The sequence below is a fragment of the Lonchura striata genome, chromosome 26, assembly GCF_046129695.1.
Source record: "Lonchura striata isolate bLonStr1 chromosome 26, bLonStr1.mat, whole genome shotgun sequence".
Classification (NCBI taxonomy): Eukaryota; Metazoa; Chordata; class Aves; order Passeriformes; family Estrildidae; genus Lonchura; species Lonchura striata.
This window is the reverse complement of record NC_134628.1, coordinates 264,867-281,799: the sequence shown is the minus strand read 5'-3', so window position 1 is coordinate 281,799 and position 16,933 is coordinate 264,867. Positions and strand designations below refer to the sequence as shown.

Here is a 16,933-nt window from a genome sequence, read left to right as displayed (position 1 = left end):
GTTTGTGCTCCAGGCTGGGAGAGGAGGGAAATCCTGCGGCGATTCCCAAATCGCGTCATGTCCCCGAGCCAGGCCGTGGGTTATTGCTGCGAGTCGGGGCTTTTTATTTGTGGTTTCTCCTTCCTAAGAAGAGAGATGCCTGAAAAGCCAGGAAACGCCACTCGGCTCATAATGGGAGGAAACGAGTGCGGGTGCCCAGGGCAGGGGAAGCCGCGGGCGAGGCTCCATTCAGTGCCTAATCCCGGTGTCCCGGTGTCCCGGTGCCGGCGGGCGCCGTGTCAGCGCCACGGGATCGCTCCGAGCGGAAACGGCCGGGGGACCGGGCGGCAGGCACCGATCTCCCCATCGCAGGAGCGGCTGCGCTGCTCGGAAGCCGAGAGCGGAGGGAGCCTCTGGCTCTCCCTGCCCCGTCTCACCTTGGCGCAGCTCCGGGGCAGGGCCGGGCGCCACGCGCGGGTGGGATTGCAGCGGATCAGGTGTTTTGCGTCTCGGGAGCTCGAGTGGCACTTAGCAATTTGCCTCTCTTTGGTTTAAAATGATGAGTACACGCTCTTAATTCCAGCGAGGAATATAATACAGGTGTTCTTCACCTCCACACCTGGTCAGACGTTAGAGAGCTGCCTGAGGTCCTGCAGCAGAGCGGGAATGGGGCTTGGGAGGAGTGTTGCACTTTGAGGCTATAATCGCCAAGGGCAGGGGCCCAAGGGGGAAGTTTTCACCCCTCCTGGGAGAGGTGGCACCACTGAGAAAGCAAGGAGACGTTTCTGGAACACTGGTTACGTAAATTGCCCTGGGATCGCTGCCATCCAGGTTAGAAACCGGCTTCCTCCGACCTTTGCTTTCTGAGTCATGGAGCAGAGGTGCTGTCACCGTGCTGCTGGAGGCATCAGTCCTTTTGTTGAGGGATTTGGGGTTTTTCCACTATGTTCCAGGAGAATTGGCCGTGTGGTGCCCCTTGTCCCGGCCCACCAGAGCTCAGCCATGCCAGGGAAACGCGTGGGAGTGGGTGGCAATGGGAGCCTGAACTGCTCCCTGACAGGAGCCAACTCCCTCTGTCCTGGACTCTGGGCTTTACAATCACTGCTCCTGCTTTTATTCCCCTTGCCATTCTCTCTTCTGCTTATATTATTCCAAATATTGGTTATTGTAGCAGAAAAACGTGGCTGGGGCAGAGTACAAAAGCTGGAGAATGGAGTTGAGTGACGCAGAAATCCTTCCCTGGGAGGGTGGGCAGCCCTGGCACAGGTGCCCAGAGCAGCTGGGGCTGCCCTGGATCCCTGGCAGTGCCCAGGGCCAGGCTGGACAGGGCCTGGAGCAGCCTGGGACAGTGGGAGGTGTCCCTGCCATGGCAGGGGGAATGAGGTGGGCTTTAAGGTCCTTTCCATCCCAAACCATCCTGTGTTTCTTTGATTCCATGACTTCATCCCCATAGTGGTGGATCTGTCATCAGGGCTCCGCTTTGCTTCAAATTCTTCTTTCATTACACAAACCTACAACAATGCAACTGACGTGGGATTACGCCAAGCTCCACCACTTCAAGCTAATTATTTTTGCCTGTATATACGTATCACCCTTTATTGAGCAGGAGCTATTAATGAATAACTCTTTTCTCAAGCATGGTAGCTCGAGTTGTGCAAACTACGATCAAGAGACAAGGGAGACAGCTGAGTGGCTGTCATCCCTGATATGCCTTGTGCAGAGCCTCCTCTGTTTGGGCACTGGAGTTCCTTTGGAGATCTCTATTCTTGTAGAATTATTTCCTTTCTCCAAACTGTAGTAGGCAAGATCCATAAATTCTACTTAATGGTAATAATTTAAACATGCCTTGTTCTTGTGTCAAACTAGCAGGAGCTCTGGGGTGAAGGGTTTCTCCCTCTGCTCCTTCCTTGAGTGCTTCATGGCTCATCAGAGTTGGGTGGAAGAGCAGCTCTGGGTACCTGCTCCTTGTGAGGTGTTTAGGGGCACCTCAAAAGTGGCTGTTCAGAGTGTAAAGATGCAGGAACAGCAGCAGGCTGCTTTGGCAGGCAGAGCTGTCCATAACCCAGAGCAGGACTGGGCCCCGTCAGGATGCACCTCGTCCTGGTTTCACATTAGAGCACACTGGCCTGCTCTGGAAATTGCTCCCTGTGCTGTGGATTATGTGGAATTAAAAGGATTTAAAGTGCAAGATGTCCTAAGATAAATATCTCCCAAGTTCAGCCAGGCTGGCAGTTGCGTAACAGCACACTTGTTTTCCAGGATACTTTTCTGTGTGCTATTAGGGAGCTGGCGTGCTCAGGAGGGGTTTGTGGTGGCAGCTCTGGGGCAGCCGGAGCGGTCAGGCACCCAGGGGTGCCCTGGCTGCCGGGCTGCTGCTCCACGTGCCCAGCAGCTTAGAGCTCTAATCCCCATTTCTGCTCACCCCTGAGCAGGGCAGCTGCAAGGACAGGCTGCGGGCTCCCGGAGAGCCTCGTGTGGCTGCCTCATCAGGAGCCCAAGCCCTGCTCTGGCACAGCCTGGGTGAGCTCCTGGGCACCCCAGGGAGGAGCTGTGCCTCCCTCCTGCAGCAGACGTTGCCTGGTTGCTGCAGGAGGGAGATCTTGGGACATTTGGGAGGCTCCTTTGCAGCCCCAGAGTGCTGTGGGAGGGCAGCTGCACCTGCTCCCCCCTGTGTGTGGTGTGCAGGGGCAGGGCAGAAATAAAGCATTTTAAAGAGGCAAATGTCAACCCAAGAAACCCACAAACTATTTCAGCCCTGCTCGTGACGTGCTGAGTGGCCATATTTTATCCGGGGAGGTGATGAGTCTGGAGCTGCTTCCATCTGGAACGTACACAAATGGCCCTCCAATTCCATATGAGGGAATAAGGACTGGTTTTGCTCTGGGGTGGAAGGAGAGCACTTGGCTCTAAACACTGCAATTCTCTGCTCACACATCTGACTTCTGTCAGCCTGAGAAAGCGACTGTTTCATCAGGAGCTTCATCACCCGAAGACCAGGGAGCTGCATGCCCAGGCAGCCTCCCTGGCATGGACACTGCTCTCTTTCTTTCCCCATCCCTTCCATCCCAGGGAGGATGGGTTTCTGTCAGCAGCAGGAGGACAAGTTTTCCTTTTCAGGGAGCTGATAAAACTCACCCCCGAAATTCTGGTGGCTCTGGAGGTATCACCTGCTGTCTCCCAGCTCACCTTTGAAGCTGAGGGGTTGGACACCCCCTGCATCCACTCACCCCTCTCCTGACACGTGCCTTGTGGATCTGCTCTCCAGACCAAGAGCCAGGCACTGTTTCCCTCTGTCCAACACAGAAATTCTGCTTCTTAAGCTGTCTGAGAGAAAACCAGCCCTCCCCGAGCTGTGGTTTGGATTAGCAGGCAGTTGTGAGCTGTGGATGGGTGACAGCTGAGCCAGTAAACATCAGCCTCTTTCCAAGCCTGGTTATCTCAGTGCTGTGGCTCCCCCTGCGTTGTGGGGGCTGTTCATAAACACAAATTCTTACTTCACTGCTCAGCTATTCCCTGTGCTAATGGCACCGAGGGCTCCGTGTAAACACCAGGGCAGCATTCCTCTGGGGAAGCTCCTGCGTGGGGCTGCTGGGGCCTGCTTTCAGTCCTTGGCTGAAACTGCTTGGGAACTTAAGTTGGGACTAAGGTGAGTTGTGGAGCTCACATCGGGTCCATACAGATGTAAATATTGCAGTGCAGTGGAGACCTGAGGAAGAAGTCAGGTTGATCATCTCAATGGATCCTTGCTGCTCCATGGAATGAGTTGGCTTTGTTGCTGACAGTTCCTGAAAGGCTCTAGAACCCAGTGATTCCACTGAGGATCTGAGGCTCGAACCCACTGGCACTGCAACTCTTCACTTGGTCTATAACTTCTGAAAAGGAAGGAATAAACTGCCCTTGTTCTTTCAGAGGAGGAAAGGAATGTCATGATTTTTGGAGCCTGAGACTGCAGTGCAGACAGATGTCAAAGCAAAGTCTTCTTGCCCTTGTTTTTCTCCTCAGTCTGCAGAAAACCTCCTGTTCGTGCTTATCCTGCTCTGGGTATCTGTGTCTCGGTGAAATCCCACCCACTTTCGCTGGCCCGGCTTCCCCGGAACCTGATCCGGGCTCGGTTCAGCCGGGGCGAGCGGCGGCTCGGGTCACCCGCCGGGACTTTGTGCGGGGCTGGAGCTGGAGCCGGGCGGGTGGGGCAGGTTTCCTGCAGCTATCGGCTGCGATGGGGTGATAAACGACTGATAAATGATCTCTCGGCACGATGCTTGTTAACTCCTCGGCTGGCTGCTGCCAGCAGCCCCAGGGCAGCAGCGCAGGAGGGGTGGGATGGAGCAGCGTCTGCAGCACTGGTGGGAATCTGTGCTGTTTGCCCCACGAGCAATACTGGGTGGATAAGGAGCCCCAATTTCATTTGGGGGAAGTCTGGAGAGACTCTCTGGGCAAGAGACTTTCTTTTGAACAAGTTAATAGACAAGAGTCTGGTGTATGGGGAAATGTTCAACCACCTTGTGCCATATCCAGAGTGCCACCCTGGCCTGTTTGTCCCAGTCCCAGCTTTTGTGAGGGACATGAGGAACAATGCCTAGCATGTGCTAACACCAGGTTCTCTTGCTTTGCAGAACGGGCAGCCAGCTCCAGAAGAAGGTGGGAATCCTCCATCCAAGGTAAAAAGTGTCCCAGGTTACCTCTGCAGGTCCCTCTGAGCGTGGGGGGTGTGAGCTGACTCGGGAGCAGGATGGGGATGGTTATTTTTAAACCCTGTAAAGCTGCTGCTCTGTAAATTTGCAGGCGTGCACGTGGGAGTGCAAGGGACTGGAGACAGGGAAGAGGAAAGATAAACCCCTGTCTTCCTGTCCCTTTGGTCATCCAAACGTGCTGGAAGGTTCTCCAGAGGGCCACCTCGGTCCAGCACTCAGGAGCTGGATGGGGCTGTAGCCGAGGGTGAGAAGTGAGAACCCCTGGGGTGTTTCGGTGCTGTGTTTATGCCTCTCTCTGTGGTTTGATCTTGCCAGCTGGGATGAGATGTACAAGAGTATTTGGTGGTTTTGGCACAGCTGCCCTTGCTGAGCGTCTGGTATCTGTTTATTCTCTCGCCTTGGTGGGGCTGGGAGAAGCTCCACTTCTGCCAAGCTGCCCTCTGCAGCCCGTTAGCGTCAGCTGGGAATGGCAGAAAGACCTGAGCTGCTGTCTGCCGTGTCTTGGGCAGGGATCTGAACCTGCTACCCCTTCTTGACTCCCCTAAAGCTCCCCCTGCTCCACCCTCGAGCAGATGTGTGTGCTGTGAGCCCTCCCCAGGTACAGGACAGCACGATGCCGTCCCCGTGGGCATTTCCTGACTGTGCCCATTCCTCTGCCCTGCCCTCAGTGCACAGCAGGAGAGCCATGTCAGAACCGTGAAATCATAATCCCTTCAGGATTTCCTTTTCTGATCCAGCCATGAATGACACAACACTTTGGACTTGCCCTGGGCAACCTTCCCAAGCGGGTTGTCAGGAGCTCTGTACCCTCAGCGAGGGCCCTGTGGCAGCTTCTCTCTCTGAATCATCAGCCCTGCCAAGGCTCTGGGGGCTTGCTGGGCTGTTTTTCCAGCTGGTTACGTTGTATTTTTAGTGAAAGGCATTTAAACCTAAACCCCAGTTGTCTAAATTTCAGCCAGTTTTTTTTCCCTGGGATGTTTGTGGATTTCTAGCAGTGCCAGTGCATCTCCCCTACCTGTTTTGCCTCTCTGTCCCACTCTGGAGCTGGCCTGGCGCTTCTTCAGTGGCTTGCAAAGAAATCTTTGGGTCAGATGAATTCAGGTCAATGGAATTTGCACTTCCCTCCCCTGAGGACAGCGGGTTTACAACTCTTCACTGTGCCTGCATCTCTGGCATGGGGAAAAAAGGAATGTTGTGTCTTCTGGTTGGATTCCAGCTGGGTTTCTAAGGTTTGAGACTTTGCCTCTTTCATCTTCAAACACTTGGCCAAACTGCCCTTCCCTAAATGCTGCTGATGGATGTTGATTTAAAAATCGTTTAAGATTTTTTTCTCTTTGAGGGACATCACTGAGACAAACCCTGGCTGATTGCATCTGTAGGTGCCATTACACAGAAAGACCATGAGATAGAAGCCAAAAAGCGTTTGAGGTTCCCTCTGCTGCTCTGTGGGGCATGGACGTGCAGTCCAAGCTGGAGCGGAGCAGGGGGCAAGTTCTCCAACATCCCAGAGCAGGGAAGCCACAAGAGCCCTGTGCTGCTGTAGGTGTCCTGCTTTCCACTTTCCTGAGGCCCCTTGGCCAAAATGCCTGTGAGCAGTGTCTGACAATCCCATTTTGGGTAACTTTTGAGCAGCCAAAGCTCTGCTGCGCGCTCCTGAAATAACCTCGGTGGCGTTTTCCAAGTTTGTACAAGGTATGTTTGCTACCAGCACAAATGAAATCCCTCCTGTAAACACATACCTTCAACTTGAGGGCAAGCTCTGCCCTGAGATGCTGCAGATGGGGGAGCAGGCAGCACCCAGAATATCTGTGTGTTTCAGTACTTTCTGTGGGCAGACATCTGCAGGAGCTCCTGGCTCTGGCTCTACCCCAGCAGCAGAAGCAAGTGGCCATCACCATCCAAGGTGACTGTTCTCACACTGAAGGTTGCTCAGGCTCCCTCCCACACCCTTCTGTGCTGTGTGTGGAGAGCTGCAAGGGGAAGAGGCACCTTTTTTCCAGGTTTGTGCTATCCTTTTGCAGCTCATTCTGTGATCTCTGCTAAAAATAAGCTGAAGCGGCGACAGCGGCGATTGCTCAACGCCCACGTGGCTGCCCTGTCCCTCCCCGGCCCTGCCAGCAGGATGCTGCCAAAGCACACTCTTCATGTGCCTGGGCCACGACCAAGGACTCTCTGAAAAGGAGGAAATCCAAGAGTTCCTCAAAAGAGTCGGGAAGCTCACAGTTGGTGCTGTGAGATTGCTGGTGTGACGCCTCCGTCGCCGTCTCACCTGAAACTCGAGGACGTGGTCACTGCGGAGGCAGCAAGGGGATGGCTTGGGCCAGGCTGGGCCTCTTCTGGTACTTTCTTGCTGCTTTTATAGCTCCTGTCAGCTTCCTACCTAGGCCAGCTGGTGCATCTCACAAGTTCTTGTGTTTCCTCCCTTTCAAGAGCAGTTGTGGTACACAAGTCCCTGCAGGCCCCATTCCTCAGTGGGTTTACCTGGGGAATGTCTGCAAGATCCTCGTGCTGGTTGGGGCTGGGGAAGAGTCAGTGCTCACAGTGGATGGGATGAGGCTGTGTTTTGAGTTTGCACTGAAAGCAGGGCTAATCATGGCCACATCCCTAACACCAGGCTGCTGATCCAATGTAGGATGGGTACAAGGATGGATTTTTCTCTCATCCTCTTAAGGTGGTGGCGATTAAAACCTCTCTGGGTACAGAACCTCATTCTCTCCTGCGTTCTCCAAATTTTAATTGCCAGGTTGGGTGAAATTGGTCCTTGTTCAGGGGAACAGCAACTGAATTCAGTGGGAAAATGGAACCTCTCATGGCTGGGGTTTTTCAGCCTGCTCCGCAGCCAGCTTGGCTGAGGGGTGAGCCTGTGTTCCCTGTAGGTGCCGAGCATGAGGAATTGTACATGGAAGTACAACACCCAATTAGTGAAATCACTTCATGATGAAAAGCAGAGGAGTGGAATCGCAGTGCTGAGTGTGCCCACACTCTCTCTGGGGAACGGGCTGAGGGTGCTGATCAGCTTGTTCTGGGGTGATAATCACAGAGCACAGGGAGAGCTGGGGAAGGGAAGAACTGAGCTCTGCACCATAAAAGGGACCTTTGAGACTGGAGGGAGGCCATGGGCAGGAGGTGCTCCAGGCTGAGCCTGGCTGGGGCAGTGCAGCACAGGGAGAAATGAGGCTTTTCCCCAGTTCTGTGCAGCTCCTATTGTTTATCCTGACCAGGTGAAGCTTGCAGACAGGTCCTTCCCTGCATGAAGGAGTGCTGGGCAGGGACACCTTCCACTGTCCCAGGTTGCCCGTCCAACCTGGCCTGGTGTCCAGTGAGGGTCCAGGTGAGAAGGGCTCTTGGGCCAGCCCTGGCCTCGAGCTGCAGGCTGGGAGCAGGGCAGGACCCACATGCAGTGGTGTGATCCTGGTCAGTGCTGGACACCACTAATCACAGCCTCTTCATGTGAAGGGTTTCAAAGCAAACAAGTGAGTGCTCCTCTCCGTGCGTGTTTGCACAGCTGCTGCTGGTTCCTCTGGGCCCTGGAGAGCCGTGGAGCTGTGGGAAGAGACAGGTACCTCAGCAAAGCCCTTCTCAGCCCACTGCCCCTCTCCTGGGGCTCCAGCCAGCAATGTTCTGGCCAGACTGGCCCCATGGCTGGGCAGGACATGGGAGCAGAACATCTCCAGTGTGCTGTGGTGCTGCCTGGAAATTTCCCCGATGCTGCAGGGACTGGGCACTCTTAACATTTGGCTTTTCCAGCCTGTCACTGGTAAAACTGAGTTCAAGCTGGCTGCTCTGCCTTGTCAGCTGAAGGAATTGAGGGAGTTTGTTGCTCCAGCAGTGCCTGACAGCTGCCTGGCCTGTTCCTGGCAGAGCCTTTGCTCTGTGTCCTTGGCAGGGCTGGGCTATGGTGAGCAGCAGCTTCTGAGCTCTTTAAAAACACAAATAAATGCCTGTTTGAGGAGCAGAGTCTCTGGTGAGCTGCAGACTCTAAAGAATAATTGAAGAGGGGTCAGTTTACAGCACTTGCACACGAGGAATGTAGCAGAGTCTGCTCCAGCAGCCCTCCCACATGGTCCCCAACCCATCCAAACCACTCTGGTTTCTTCTCTGCCATTTCCATTCCCTGGTGAGTTCATAGAAGCTGCCTCATGTTCTGTCTCCAGAAAGCCTCTTGTATTGAAGGAAAAAAAAACCCTGAAAATCTCTTACTGTGTGTTGTACTTGGAGGGGACAGTGGTGAGGGCTGGCACTGGAGAGGACCCTGAAGAACTCATTCTCATTTGATCTTTGAAGAGGCCAGAGTTTGTGTTTGGTCACTGGGTCATCCACCCCAGCAACTGGGAGCTTGGAGTGCCCTTGGCTGGGTTTGCTGGGCCCCCTGGCTGGCCAAGATGCTGACTGGGATTCTCCCTGCACACCCAGGCAAATCTGCCTGAGGCTCCTGCGGCTTCACCAGTCTCAGCTTTATTTGGAAGTGAAGCCTGGCTTGGACATGAGCAGTAAATTCCTTCCCTAGCTCCAGGTGAAGCTGCAAAAGCTGTTTTCCCCCTGGTTGCACTGTGCTGCCTGCCAGGGCTGCCACGGGGTGGGGACCATCCGGGGAGGGGAGTTCCAGCTCTCTAAGAATTCCTGCCTTGCCTGGAGCCCTTTTCCTTCTCTCTTCGGAAATCCCCTCCGTGTGTGCCTGGGGCAGCCTCCCAGCACTGGGAGCAGAGGCATTGCAGCCGATCCTGCTGATCTCATTGCAGCTCTGAGGCAGGAAGGGTTTCCCAACTGCAGCTGGAAATCCAGGTCCTCTCCTTGCCAGTCCTGGAGAGCACAGCTGGGAAACGTCACCCCTTTGGATAGGGAAAAGGAGGAAAGCAGAAAAGGAGAGGGTTTATCCCTCTTTGTGCTTGAAGGCTCGGGGTGGGCAGAGCTGCTCTGGGAATGCCGAGCGGGCTGAGGACACTCTGTGCTCCTGAGATGTGGCTGAACTGATCCCTCACTGTCAGAGGTGGATTGCACTGGACAGCCCAGGCTGGCCTGGATATGGATTGGGAATGTGCCAGGACTGCTGTCAGAGGGGGAGGTGATGGCTCTGCACCAGCACTGGGGCCAGTGGTTGTCTTTGGGGGTCCAGGAGGGGACCCCTGGGGTCTCCACAGGGACAGAGTGAGGAGGAAAAAGCTCATTAAAATAGCATCTGAGGGGAACAGGACAGAACATGGTATTCCCAGTGTGGGGTGTGGCTGCAATCCCTGTGGTGTGATGTTTGGGAAGGGGATGGATGTGATGTCCATGTTTGGGAAGGGGATGGATGTGATGTCCATGTTTGGGAAGGGGATGGATGTGATGTCCATGTTTGGCGAGGGGATGGATGTAGTGTCCATGTTTGGGATGGATGTTCTGTCCATGTTATGGTCCTGTCCCGGGCACACAGAGCAGCTGAGCCGTGGAGGGGGTGGCTGCTGGCTGCAGCCATGGTTTTATAGACATTAAATGATAAACTGGAGCTTTGCTCCAGCAGGCACTCATCCCATGTGCTCTCACCGGGCTGTTGGTAACGCACAGCTCAGGGTGTGTTTTGGACAGGCTTTGTTTTGCTTTTAACCCTGCTGCAGTTCACAGCCACCCCCAAAACGTGACAATCCCTTTCTCTCAGCGTGTCCCACACGTGTGACCTTCCCAGAGGGTGGGAGGGAGCCGGGTTCTCCCTGCCTGCACAGAACAGCCCCGGCAGGTACCAGGCAAAGGCTTTTCCAGGTCTGAGACATTTCTTGTGTGCCTTGCAAGGGGAGGGCAGCCTGTGTGCTGTGGGAGGAGTGTGGAATTCCAGCAATACAGAATACTTTCCACATCCCACGAGTACTCCAAGGGCAGCAAACAAGTCTTGGTTCTTCTTGTGAAACCAATGCTGTATTTTACAATTCAGCTAGAAAGAGTTTTGAGCTTTTCTACTGAAAGTAACAGAACTGCCCTGTGCCTTGATGGAAGGTGGTGCTTTACTGCTGGTTCCTCAGAGTGGGATTCTGCATTTGGAACAGCCTGGGACGGGGTCTCCTGGTTTTGCCACCATCAAAGCCCACGCTGGTTGGAATTTGCTGAGAGCAGAGCTTTCCTCCCTGCTGGGAGGTGTTTGGGGCTGCAGGAAGGGGAGGCTGCATCCTCTGCTCTTTTTGCACCAGAGACTGATTTGCTCTGTAGAAGCTGCAGAACTGAGTAATTCCTTATCTCCTGGCTGTTAAAGGTGGTTTCTCCAGTGTCACGTTCCACTGGGTGCAAAGTCCTGCTGGCTCCCCGTGCTCCTCTCACAGCTCTGGAACTGCAGCAGCACCAGAGCCATCAAGGAATCTCCATGGAGTTTGGGAACATCTTTTGCCTGAGCTTGTATCTTTAGCCCAAACAGCTCATCATCAGCTGATCCTGGCCAGTTGCAGCTTGTAGTGCCTGGAAAGGGTGGAGAAATGGTATTAATTTATTTATTTTTTGAAGAAACTTTCAGGATCTGCTGCCAACATAGCCCTGGATAGAGCCAGGAGTGGGAGGAGCCCGGGGAGTAGGAGGGAGTGCCTGTGCTGGAGCCTCTGCTCTCTCCATCCCAAAACCGACCTGAGCCCTCTGACATAAAGAAGAGATTTTGGTTTCCCTGTGAAACGAGTTGGTTAAAAACTGAGCAGATCAAAAAGGATGTTGTGAAGCACAAGGACAGGGGCTCAGCTGTGTGAGCTGAGCCTCCTCCCTTTCCTCAGCCTCAGGCTTTGCTTGAGAAACCCTTCATCCCTTAATAATTTCCAAGATCCCTCATTTTCAGGGGTGCTGAATCTTCCCAGAGGGGTATTTATAATGTGGGTGCTTATGAAATGGGCTTTGGGCTCCCCCCATCCCGTTTCAAATGAGAAACACATTTTGGAGCCTGAAGATGCTCCGAGTGCCACCTGCTGGAACGTGCTCGAGGGGTGCCAGTGTGGCACTGCCTGTCCCCTGGCAGTTTCCCCTTTTAGGGGTTTGCCTGTAACCTGTTGTGGGGAGCCAGGATCACTGGAGGAGCAGCAGAGTCCTTCCCAGGAGCCACCAGGTTAATTTTACACAGTTTAGTTGCCTCTGTAGTGGGGAGGAATTGCCCCCAGGAGGATGGCAGAGCGTTTCCAGGAGTCAGACTTTTGTTTAAGCTTTGTGTGGGGAGGCTCCTGATGTTTTCCACGCCAGGATGGAGCTGGTCATTCTCTTCTTCAGCTCCCTGTAAGGATTGAGGGCTTTGATGATTTGAGGATTTCTGGACACCACCCGCTGGGCAGAGGCCTGACTGTGTCCTCTGAGTTTCTCCTCCCTCTCCCATTTTTGGTTGGTTTTTGTTTTTCAGGAGACCTAACAGTCCTTGGGGATGGTGTGGGGTGAAACGTGCAGCCCTGCTCCTCTCAGTAATCCCCTCCTGCAAACCTCCTGCCAGGAATCCACCCGTGTCCTTATCCCCTCCTTGGCAAGTTCCAGTTCCCGAGGTCCCCGGTGCTCCTGGGCTCTGTTTGTGGCAGTGACTTTGTGCAGGACTTCCACCTTCAAAGCCAGCCCATGGCGTCCCTTCCTCCGTGGGCCCCAGTGATTGTCTGAACTCCTTGTTCAGTGAGTTAAAGAGCTGAGGAAGCCTCTCTGCCTGCAGAGCCTCTTGGATTGCTCCGAGAATCTCCCTCTTCTTTTGAGAGTCCGTGGCCCCACAGCACAGGTACCCCCAGATGAACCCTTCCCTTCCCAGCCCGGGCCATGTCTCTGCTCTGTGTCCTGCAGGATTTCTCAGGCTGGGGGCTCCCAGGAGCACTGAAGAGGATCCACCACAGAAGTACAGTCAAAAGTACCAGGTTCTGGCCAATTCTTTTGTTGCAAATGAGGCTGAGGGCCAGCCCTGCCCAAAAAAGGCCTTTGCAGAAGGGCAGGCAGTGAGTGGGGAGATTTCTTTGCATTGTTTGTTCCCCTTTTTGAGAACCACCACTTGAAAAAAAAGTTCCAGAGAGCAGTCTTTGCTCTCCACAAACTTCAGCCTCACTTCCTCTGCAAGCTGCAGCCCCTCGTGCTTCCCACTGATCCAGGCTCCCTCCCGAGCAGGAGCTGCTGCTCCACGGGGAAGGTGTTGCTCTGGAGTAGGTCACGTAAAATAACTTCATGCAAAAGTTCAGGAGGGTGAAGCTCCACATCCCTTCCTGAGGCTGACCCTTAGGGAAGGAAGGGTCTGAGGTTGTCTTCATCCAGTCCTTCTGGGCAGCAGCTGAAACCTCTGCCCAGACATCCCCTTGGGAAGCCTGTGGCTGTGCCAGCAGCTGTCCCTCCTCCAGCAGCAGTTCCTCACACCATCACCTTCCTGTTTCTGAAAGCCTGAACCTTCCCTCCCAGAGCTCAGGAGGTGTAACTGGATCCTGGCAGGAGGCAAAGGCAGTCCCTGGATATTCTGATTGGAATCTGTGGGGCCAGCCAGTGTCCTGTTTTACAGAGCTGATGCTGGGAATGGCTGGAGGTTGGTCCTCCACAGAACTGGATTAGGACCTTTAATCTGTGCACTGGGAGCTGTTTGTGTCTGGCAGTGCTGGATTTTCCTGGGGCTGAGGTGCAGTGGCAGCAGGGTCACACAGAGTTTCCAGGCACAGGGTTCACACTTCAGTGGCACCATCTGAGCCACCACCCCGCAGACAGTGTCACCTCTTTCACACGGTGACAGGTTAGGGAGAATGTTTTTGAGCTAAAAGAGGAGAGAATTACATCAGGTAAAAGAAGGAATTCCTCCCTGTAAGGGTGAGGAGGCCCTGGCACAGGGTGCCCAGAGCAGCTGTGGCTGCCCCTGGACCCCTGGCAGTGCCCGAGGCCAGGCTGGATGGGGCTTGGAGCAGCCTGGGACAGTGGGAGGGGTCCCTGCCATGGCAGGGTGGGATGAGATGGGCTTTAAGATCCCTCCCAACAGGGACAGAGGTGGGAATGGCCAAGTCAGGCAATTTGAGGCACAGGGAGTGAGAGGGAAGTTTTCAGCCAGATCATTCTGGACCAGTTCTCTCCCAGTTTCTATGTACAAGGAAAATGTGCCCTCTCAGTTCCCTCAGGAGACCAGCTGCTTTCAGCCACAGGTTTTACCAGCCTCAATGTAAAAGACTTCTTCCCTACATCTGATCTAAATCTCCCCTCTTTTAGCATAAAACCATCACTCTTTGTCCTATTACAGCAGGCCCTGCTAAAAACTCCGTCCTCAGCTTTCCTCTGGGCCCTGCAAGGGGCTCTGAGCTCTCTGGAGCCGTCTCTTCTCCAGGTGAGCACCGCCAGCTCCCCCAGCCCAGCTGCAGAGCAGAGGAGCTCCCGTCCCTGGAATGTCTTCATGGCCTTCTCCAGCAGGTCCACATTGCTCCTGTGCTGATGCAGAAGCTGCTGCTGCCTCCTGGCTCTGTCCCTGGAGAGCTGCAATTCCACTGATCCTACAGGGAGAGCATCCCTGCTGGATCAGCATTTGTGCTGCTCAGAGCAGGGGCAGGGAGATTTCGAGCAAGAAAACTACTGAGCCTCTCAGTCGCTCGTTGCTGCCTTGTGCAGTGCCTGAAATTGCTCTTTCCGTGCCTGTTTCCTGTGTGTGACAGGGGGACTGAACTGATGCTCCTGAAAAGCCCGCTGAGAGTTGCTGATGGCTCTTTCCATGCCTAAGCACCCATAAAGCCACCCAGTGTTCTGGTTTGGCTGCTGCATTGTGCAGCCATGGCCACACAAAGCCATTTCCCCATACGAAACCGCCGTTTCCTTTCAGTAGAACTCCCAAAATACATCCCAGTGACACGGCCACGGCACCGGGGCTCTCGCGCCGCTCCGGGCGCCGCTCGGGCTGCGAGCTCAGGAGCAGCTGGGCAAGGATGGGAGGATAACAGCCCAAAGCTTTGGAGATGCTGAGGCTCCTCTTCCGCAGCAAGCCGAGGATCCAGGAGGCAAGTGTCTGATCAAATACCTGCTCTGCCTGCTGTGCTGGGCTCTGTCTCTTCTGCAGGACGCAAGGAATCAGGGAATTCCTGGTCCTACAGAGCCAGACCTTATCCAGGTTTAATTAAGGCATTTTGGAGGGTATGACTGCTTTCTAAGAAGTGTCTTTCCTAGGTGCTGCCAGAATTTGGGAGTGTTTTGGGACCAGAGCATGTGTTGAAGCAACAGAAATTAAAACAGCTTCTGGTTAGTTGTTGATGAATAGGAAGCGAAATGCCAAGAGCAGAATCTGTTTCGAGCTTTTGCAGGGTGGGTTTTTTTTTCTTGCATTTAGATGTGACGGTCTCAACCGGCAAAGTGACAAAACGCGAGCAAAAACAAACCTGTCTCTTGGCTTCTGGCTTGTAAAATCCTCCCTCAAAAAAAAGGGGGAAAGTAGAAAACAGGACTTGCATTTGGAACTTGGGAAATCCCCGTGTTCGTCTGTGCCCAGCCCCTGCTCTGGGGTGACTCAGCCGTCTGTGCCCTGCGAAGGCGGCACAGGGACGTTCAGAACTCGTCTCCTCCTCTGACTGGAGCGACCTCCTGGGCTTTTATTTTCCAGGAGAAGCCAATCTCATTTCCCAGCAGTGCAGGAATCTGTGGAAAACGCCTCTGGAGGCTGTGGGTGGCAGCAGGTGCTGGGAGGGCTGGACCTGCAGAGATCCGTGCTTGTGGAAATCCAACCCCCCACCCCATCCCAGGCAGGGGCTGGGGCTGGTCTGAAGGAGCCAGGATGGAGCTGCTTTCCTGGTGGGTGGGACGGGATCTGCTGAGGGTCTTGTGATCACTTTTTGCTCAGGAAGGGTCTCAGCTGTGGCTTTGGCAGATTTGTCACCCTGCTGCTCCTGGAGCAGTGGGACAGTCACCCTCTCCTGCTGCTCCCCCTGCAAGGGCACAGCAGTGCAGAGGAGGAAGGGGAAGAGGTGACTGCAGGGGCCTCTCTGATCTGATTTGGTCCTTCTAGAGCTGAAAATCAGTTAATTCTTAGCTCTAATCTCACTGTTCTCACGCAGCTCTTCCCTTCCTCAGGGCCTTGCTTTTCCTTCTCTTCTCCCTCTCAGTAGCTACTGTCCCACCTCCAGGTCACCCTATCAAATCAAATCAATATAAATTTATTTACTGGGACCAACTGCTCTCCTGGAGCCGCCACACAGCTCAGAATCACATCTTGGCTGGTGAGACACCTCCAGTGTGTGAACAGCTCACCTGGTCTTGCTGAACAAGTTCTTTGAGAAAACTTTAGCAGAGAATCACAGCCCCTCTGTGCTGACGTTTGTTTCTTGTCCCACAGGCAAAGTCTGACATCACTTGGATAGAGAAAGACCTCGTGGACACGGCAGACAAGGTAGGAGAGCTGCAGTGGGCACCTCACGGAGACTCATCTCTTTCATTTGCGTTCTGTCCCACACGCGAGGGCGTGAGCAGAGCTCGCAGGGAGCTCTCTGAAAACCAAACCCTTTCCTGCCTGCCGCCCCTGCCAGCCCCTCTCAGCTCTGTGGGACCGCTGCTGAGAGAGCAGCTATTGCTCACTTGCTCATGTGACATCCTGGACTTGATTTCATCCTCCTCCTCCTTCCTCCCCACACCAGCCCCCTTTCCGTGCTGCCATTTGTATCTCCTGTGGCTTTCTGATCTTGTCAGTGAGTCAGGACGGGCAGTTTTGATTGTGTGGACGTACAGGGGAGATTTTCTTGCCTTTCTGAGGCTCCCCTCCCACGCTGGCAGCACAACATGAAAAATTGTCTGGGTCATAACGAGATTTATCAGCTCCTGCCAGGCCCAGGCACAGGGAGTTTGCTGCTGCCCCACACTGAGAACCTGGAGCTGCTGTGGAAGGGGTGCTTCTCCTGGGCACACAGGGTGGACAGGGTGTTTCCCTCGCTGGGCTGTGTCAGAGCGCAGGAGGTGTTGTGTGAGCCAGGCTCCTGCTGGGCTCAGCAGCTGCAGGTGCTTTTCCATGCTCTGGACCTGCCCAGCCCTTGGAGCTCGGTGGGCACCCGGTGGGGCTGGGCCCAGCTGCCTCACTGCTGTTCAGTCATTTGTTTCTTTCGTTATCAGTTCTCAGAGAGCACGTGGTGGGGGCAAAGGGGGCAAGACAGTCATAATTTGTCTCTCTGGTTCCATCCTCTGCACTCTCAGGAGAAATTCAGAAATCAGTGCTGACACGGGGCTATTTCCTTTTGTGTGGGTGTCTTTTGACTCATTTCAAGGGGCTTCTTTCTTACCAGCACCCTCTGGGGTCTTGCTGCAGGAAACATCTGTCTGTCCTGATGGAAAGGTCCAAGGTGAACAGGTTTGGAGGGGGAAGGAGGCAA

At 54.3% G+C, this 16,933-nt stretch overlaps 1 protein-coding gene across 2 annotated transcripts in view; it reads left to right on the top strand.

Annotated features, from left to right (window-relative positions):
• Positions 1 to 16,933, top strand: part of RPS6KA1 (ribosomal protein S6 kinase A1) — a 30,187-nt gene that overhangs the window by 1,075 nt on the left and 12,179 nt on the right. For both annotated transcript variants that reach the window (XM_077788522.1, XM_021534948.3), the window contains exons 2-3: positions 4,593 to 4,637; positions 15,910 to 15,963. In XM_077788522.1, the coding sequence (XP_077644648.1) occupies positions 4,593 to 4,637; positions 15,910 to 15,963 (99 nt within the window). The remainder of the gene's footprint in view (positions 1 to 4,592; positions 4,638 to 15,909; positions 15,964 to 16,933) is intronic.